The 7,500-nt window shown below is 27.2% G+C and overlaps 1 protein-coding gene across 6 annotated transcripts in view; it reads left to right on the forward strand.

Annotated features, from left to right (window-relative positions):
* Positions 1-7,500, forward strand: part of LOC100197226 (nuclear pore complex protein Nup214) — a 101,597-nt gene that overhangs the window by 38,477 nt on the left and 55,620 nt on the right. For all 6 annotated transcript variants that reach the window (XM_065791067.1, XM_065791072.1, XM_065791070.1 and 3 more), the window contains 3 exons: positions 3,846-3,994; positions 4,075-4,123; positions 7,211-7,360. In XM_065791067.1, coding sequence (XP_065647139.1) covers positions 3,846-3,994; positions 4,075-4,123; positions 7,211-7,360 — 348 coding nt within the window. The remainder of the gene's footprint in view (positions 1-3,845; positions 3,995-4,074; positions 4,124-7,210; positions 7,361-7,500) is intronic.

Consider the following 7,500-nt stretch of genomic DNA (forward strand, 5'->3'; position numbering starts at 1 on the left):
TATCTTTTATATTTGTGTGGACTTGTAGCATGTCCCATTTTTGTAAGGTTGCATCTCTTTCTTTTTTTTATAAGTACTTATAATTGCTTCACAAAGGAGTTATCATTTCTTGTTTTTTTTTTTTTTAGCCAAAACTCAATCTTGCATGACTTGTCATTCAGGAAAGTTGCATTCTTTTACTGTATCTGTCCCATCATACTCTAGAAAATTTTATTCTTAAAGTTTTTTGCACATCAATGCTTTGGAATTTTCTTTTCCATATTTATGTTTTCCTGATTCATACAGTTTACAGTTTTAAAATCTTCAGTTTACAGTTTTAAAATCTTCTGTCTTCATTTTTTTTTTATAGAATTGCTAATGCGATTCTATAAAAACACTCTGGCCTTTTTGTGGCCTTATTAAAACAATTATATTTTTGTTGTCTTGATCTATCAAAATTAACTGAGAAAAATACAAATTTGTTTAAAATTTTTTTGTGAAATTTACAGCAACAACATAAACATTAATGTGTTAGAAGAGTATGTTGTGTATGAGTTGGTATTTTTTGTTGGTACTTTCAAAGATGTGTATGCATCAATATCTCCGTCATTAACAAATGACTTAAGAAACAAATGATGCTAGTCCTCCCTAAATTGTCTATACTCTATTAACTTGACTTATCTTTTCATATCTGCTAATGTTGAGAAAAGTTTTGTTTGACTGAAGGTTGTTAAAAATTATCTGAAATCAACAATTACAAATGAATGTTAATTTGGAATTGTATTTATTTTGATTGAACATGGGCTTGCTCAGAGCATTGTCTTGAATTGTCGATAAATTGTTTTGCTTCAATCAAATCTTGCTGAAAACAATTTGTGTAAGTTAGTAAATGACTGGGCTTGAAATTTGACCGGGGTCGGATTTAATAAAAAATAGCAAGGGCCGGGGCTGCATAAACCTTGGTATGTCCTAAAGTTTTTTTTTTAATTCAAAGTTTATATTATTTTTTATATATATTCATGTATATTTATATATAAACATCACGATCATCATCATTATGATGATCATCATCATCATGATCATCATGATCATGATCATCATCATTATCATCATCATAATAATCATCATTATCAAGCTTTAGCCCTTTTGTGCTTTACCCCTTTTATCAAGCTTTACCCCTTTTGTGCTGTTTAAACAATAAATATAAACAATCTTCTTTCCTTAATTCATTCATATCATATGTAATGCATCAAGCATCTTCTTTCCTTAACTCATTCATACCATATGTAATGCATTCTCTTCCAGTTTTCTTACTTTTAACTCCTACCATTTTCTCCTGCTACCTCTGCTGTTACCTCTCTACATAGGTATAATCAAACTACTTTAATCTTTTCTGACAAACATTGCTTGATACAATGTTTTTTCTAATCTCTGTCTAAGATTATGGTTCTTTTTTTTTTTTTTTTTGACATACCACAGATCCATCTGATCTTCTCTTTTGAGTAATAATACTACATAGTATAAGTGGCTTTAGGATTTTCAACAAAACTCAGTTATTAACTGCAAACAACTATCACAATATTGTTGACATTTCTATATTGACAAATAACAACCCTCTCACTCTTAGGCAAGGTCCAAAAGCACATTGTAAATGTAGTTGGACTAGCTTTATCTGCCAAGCATGACCCCTCGTTTTAAAATTGCAACTCTTTCTTTTTCCTACAAATGTTATCATCTCTATTTGGATCAACCAAAACTCATTCTTGCTTGTCATTCAGCAATGTTGCATCCTTTTGCTGTATCTTTCCTTAAATGCTGTAAAAATTTTTAACTATATAGTTTTTTGCTCACACATCAACAAAACCTCAAAAAAATTTTTTTTTTTCATTTGTATGCAATAGTTATGGTAAAAGTCATATTAAAGCATCAAGAAAATATGATAATCGTAATTGTGGTTTTCAAAAAAAATTTTCTTGGGGTCATTGTGCCTCCCTAACCCAGTCCCTTTTGCCCTTTACTTATCCCCTTTGCTTTTCCTTCTCGCCACCAAACTAAACATCAATCTGCAAAATGGAACTTATTGTAATAATTTTTATAAAATTTTAAATATAAAATGAAAGGTTTTTAAGATTATGATGTAAGTTACTGTTATACTATCTTCCACAAACACTGTATCAAGTTTTAACATACTTATGATAAAAAAACGCTTTATCAAGTTTTGCTTATGATAAAAAAAAATTGTGCTGTTTTTATTATTAATTTCTTTAAAAATTTTCTTTAATGGGCTGAAGAGTTTATGAAATGTATGGAAGAGTTTTTAAATGTATATCCAAGCCTTCCCAGAAGGCACGTGCAGTCGCTCACTTTGTTTGTCCACGTTTAAAGTAATTTTTTTAGGCACACTTACCACGGCAGTTTGCATTTTTTAACTTTTAAAGCATTTTAATAATTCGCAACAAAAAGCTAAACTTATCTACTGAGAAAAAAAAAACAATATTAAAAAAAGGAAACAAAATTGTAACGAAACATCAAATTTTAATTAAATAAACTAGAAAAAGAAAATTAAAAAAAAAATTTAATAAAATTTTCATACAATTTTAGTTTGTTTTTTTGCGGTGGTTGTTATTTGTAGCTACAGAATTTGATACAAGTCAAGCAAAAAAATATATAGTTTATAACAACAATTCTTTAATTTTATAACAACAGTTGAAAGTTTTGATATGCAATTTATTCACGGTTTTTACTAAACTTATTTGCTATGTACTCTAGAACTATGAGAAACTTTGTTAATTTTTTTACTTTTTTTTACATTTATTCATTTTCACGTCTTTTAGTTTTTAAAAATGTCTTTGCTATATTTGATGTTTTTTTTCTCAATACTTATTTAATAGGAAAATCAGGAAATAAATTTCTATTTATTTGTAAAATATATTATTTTACAAATAATTTTATATTAGTTTACTTGCTTTCCTGTGTATTGATAAAACAGTAAAGTTAGCAAAAACATTTGAAAAATGAATTTTAAAATTGTCCTTATTTCCAGCGCAAATAATAAAGTATTTCCTTAATATTATTTCCGATTGAATTGTATATCCAAAATTGTTTTTGTTTTTGTTATATTTTTATCTGTTTTCTTTCTTGATTTGTATTAATTTTGGCAGTCGAAAATAAAAAACGCCCTAAAAAAAAAGAAAACAAAAACAGCAAAATATTTAGGTATATTTTATTTTTGCCAAATTTTTCTTTTTAATTTACAATTTTTTTTTAAGTTTTTTTGTTTAGATATTCTATTTGGTACAGTATTCGTTTCATTTCTTTGAGTATTGCTGTTTTATTCCCTGTAGTTTCTTATAGGTTTATTTTAAATGTGGTCAAGTTGTCTAAAAAAGTTACTTTAAATGTGGATGAACAAGGTGTGCGACCGGTCGCGCTTTCCAGGAAGGCTTGTATATCAGTAGTCTGTCAACTTATTTTACTGAGTCATTGTAAAAACACCAACTCCCACCCTTTAAAGACCTAATGGTATCTAATAACCTTTCTTTACAGGCCTAATGATATCTTATAACTTTTCTTTCATTTTTTCTTTCTTTTTAGTTTTTTCTTTATCATAATTTACAAGATGCCTTTACAATTGTGATATGCATCCTGGTGATCATTATGATGGTCTACTCTTAATTTTAATATTTAATTAATGAAGTTAAAAATAAAAACAAATAAGTGAAATTGTAAAAAAAAAATTGTTAAACAATTAAAAAATTGAGAGATAATTTACTGTAAATGAATATAAATTTAAAAAAAATGCTTGTAATTCTTTTAAATTTAAATATTGTTTGATTTTTGGAAGAGAACTACTAAATTTATTTTAGTTACAAGTTTTAATCATCAAGTTATCAAAATTGGATTTCCTATTCAACAAATTTGTTTATCATGTGATGAATCAACACTTATTATTGTTTACAGAGATGAAAAAGTTTTAAATATTGGAGTTGTTGATATAAAAATATTGAATGAACAGGTAATTTTTGGCATTAAGGTGATATTTTTTTGTTTATTAGTTAACAAAAGTTTTTAAAAGTTAATATATTTTATATATAGAATCAATCAGAACCCATATTTGCAATGACTTGCATATCACAGTCTCCAGGTAATTCTAAAATTTTTTACATATGATTTTTACATTATACTCTTCTATGCCACTCATCTTTATACTAATTCTCAACTGCCTTTATACAAATGTCACTCATCTCTACACTAATCGACTAAACTTATACAGATGTCCCCCATCTCCTTACTAATCAAATAAATTTATGCTGATGTCACCCATCTCTTTACTAATCAACTAAATTTATACAGACATCACCCATTTCATTATTAATCAACTAAATTTATACAGATACATGGCGGTTTGAAATAATCAAAAAGTGGCATTAATTCAAGATTTGCAAAAATCCGTTATAAAAAATTCTGATTATGCAAGATTGTTGCAAATTAGTCATATTTTCATGTTCTGAAATAATTTTTTCTTTTAGACCACTTGGTGCTTCCCTGCAGATGCTCAAAGTTGCCATTTTTTAAAGAACAATTATTTAGTAAAAAAGCAATAATTTTGAACTTTTATTTTATTTCTTAAACTGCACCAGTGAACTTCCATATATTATATATCAATCGGAAGAATATTAAACAGGCTTTCAAATTTTATTATTAAATATTTTATAAAGTTACATTTCATGCCATAAAAATGCAAAAAGTTACATAAAAGTTACAACACCTCCTCTGATAGTACTGATTTTCATACAGACTTAAAACAACTTATCAAAATAATACTGGAAATATAAGGATCTGATTTTTCTAAACCTCGACAAAAAATATCAGTTAAGTTGTTAATTCTTGAGGTTTTTCTTGCATGATCCATATGATCTTTTCTATGACATTTGTGAAGACTTTCTCCAGCATTTTTGCCATGGCAAAATTAATTCAACCATGATTTGAGCTCCATGAGCTAACACTTTATGAACACAAGTAGGAATTTTATACCATAAATATTTCTTGTTGATAATTAAAACTGTTTGTAGACAATAATTTTCTAATTTGATTGGATCAATTAGAATTTGACAAGACAAACATATTAATATTGTTCTTAAATGCTTAAAATCTTAATAATGTTCTTAAATTAAAATAAGATTTATCTATATCCAAAATTTCTGGTAACAATATTGAATCAGAAAAAGCTCGCCATGCAGTATTGCCATTATTAAATGGACCAGTGTCGCCTGGATGGGGTTTGTCTACATATAAATTTAATTTTTCCCAAAATCTTTTTTGTATAAAACTTTTTCGAGCTTTTACATAGCCTTTATTTATTTTTCCTTTTGCCTGCCATTGCTTAATATCCAATTTGTATGACAAATGAAGGAGATATTCCATGAAATGGATCCAGCAATGAAGCGGACTTATTCCAAAGGGTAAAAATGCTTTCTCAGTGTTAAATAATTTGTTTGTGTAGTTTTTAATGTGGCTCATTTCAGTAGGTGTTGCTTTACAAAGCAGACACAATTGATAAGACGGTGTTTCAGTGATTTCCGCTAAAACTTTTATATCGATGGCTGTTAAAAATAAAGAGCTTTTGATATTAAGAACTCTTTGATCTTGTTAGAGATGTGCATATTATTTGGTCTACGTTTTTTTTTAGATTCCAGAATATCGTTGTAAAGCGGATAAATATCTGCACCTCTCTCTATACTTTCTAATCTTATTGCCATGTACTGGGATTTAGTGAAACCATAATTTAATAGAAAAGCAAGTCTCTCTTCTGGAGACATTTTTTTTATTTCTTTGTCAATGTTTTTATCGATATCATATGCCAGTTGTTGATCTTGTAGAATGCTCATTATAATTTTTTCTAACTTCTTATTACCTATTTGTTTGGCTGTGTATCTTGCTGTTTTGAGTATATACTTTGTATCATATTCAGCTTTTTCAGACAAATTAGAAATTGCTATTCTTTTAGCTCCTTTTCCTTCGTCTTTAAAAGGCAATGTATGCCGCACCTTCTTTATTTCTGGCGTTTCTAATACGTTTGAGAGTTTCCAGATGGCTGAACTTTAAATTCAAAATTAAATTCATGTTCTAACCAGGAAATTTACTTTTGATGAAGTTTATATTTGGAATATTGAACATCCTTCATTTTTTGTTTGTACATGGTTTGTAATGTTAATATTTTTTTTTCTAATTCTTTTTCTTGAGCACCTTCAATTTTCATAACATTCTTCTCCAAAAATTTTAAACATTCCGACATTTTAATAACATCACCAGTCACAAAAGAAACAAAATCATTATTATTTAACATCATTTAAGACAATTTGTACTTTATTATTTATTTACACAATTTTAAATTGACAAAAAGATTTTTTGTAAATTCTTTCAACTTGCGAAAGTTTTTGAGGTTATATTAATTTAAAGGAAGTATTTTGAGGTTATATTAATAGTAGGTCTTAAAGTTACCACAAATATATCTTTTTATGACAATATTATGCAATTTGATTGAAAATGACAGTCATGTTTTATGTAAAAAAAATTAAAAATAAATTCAAGAAGAAACATTTTTAAATTGAAAATAGTTGTTCTTGGGCGGGTCCGGGGAGCATCAAAACCTATATTGGATTAAAAGAAGAAGGGTCAAAGTTTTCCATATGTATTCAGATTTTTACAGAAACATACAGAATTTAATAAAAGTCACATTCAAACATGCTATTATTTCCTAGTCTAAAAAGTTATCTTTCTCTGTATTTTTATGGCATAAAATATAACTTTATAAAATATTTAACAATCAAACTCTGAAAGCCTGTTTAATATTCTTCTGATTGATATATAATATACGGAAGTTCACAGGTGCGGCTTAAGAAATAAAATAAAAGTTCAAAATTATTGACTTTTTAGTAAATAATTGTTCTTTAAAAAATGACAACTTTGAGCATCTGCGGGGAAGTGCCAGTGGTTTAAAAATAAAAATTCTTTCAGAACATGAAAATATGACTAATTTGCGACAATCTTGCATAATCAGAACTTTATAATGGACTTTCCCAAATCTTGAATTAATGCCACTTTTTGATTATTTCAAACCACTGTTAAATGCCACCCATCTCTTTACTAATCAACTAAATTTATACAGATGTTATCATCAACTTCATTCGTTAATAATACTATATTGCTATGTTACTGTTATTTTTCTTAGATGTTTATGTCAAAGATATGCGTGTTCATCCTGACACTCCTGCATTAACAGCTATCTGCTTGTCTAATGGTCATGTTTTGATCCTTGAACTATCAGATGTTGTATTCAAAACAGTTTCAATGCTTACAAAGAAGGAAAATGCATGCTCAAGTTTGTGAATTTATTTTGTAAAGTTAATAACTGTTAAATATTTATTATATTATCCATTTAATAAAATAATTTATATCATATATAAATATCTATAATTATATCTAATTATATCTATATATACATATATGTATATATACATA

Source organism: Hydra vulgaris, chromosome 02, assembly GCF_038396675.1.
Source record: "Hydra vulgaris chromosome 02, alternate assembly HydraT2T_AEP".
Lineage (NCBI taxonomy): Eukaryota > Metazoa > Cnidaria > Hydrozoa > Anthoathecata > Hydridae > Hydra > Hydra vulgaris.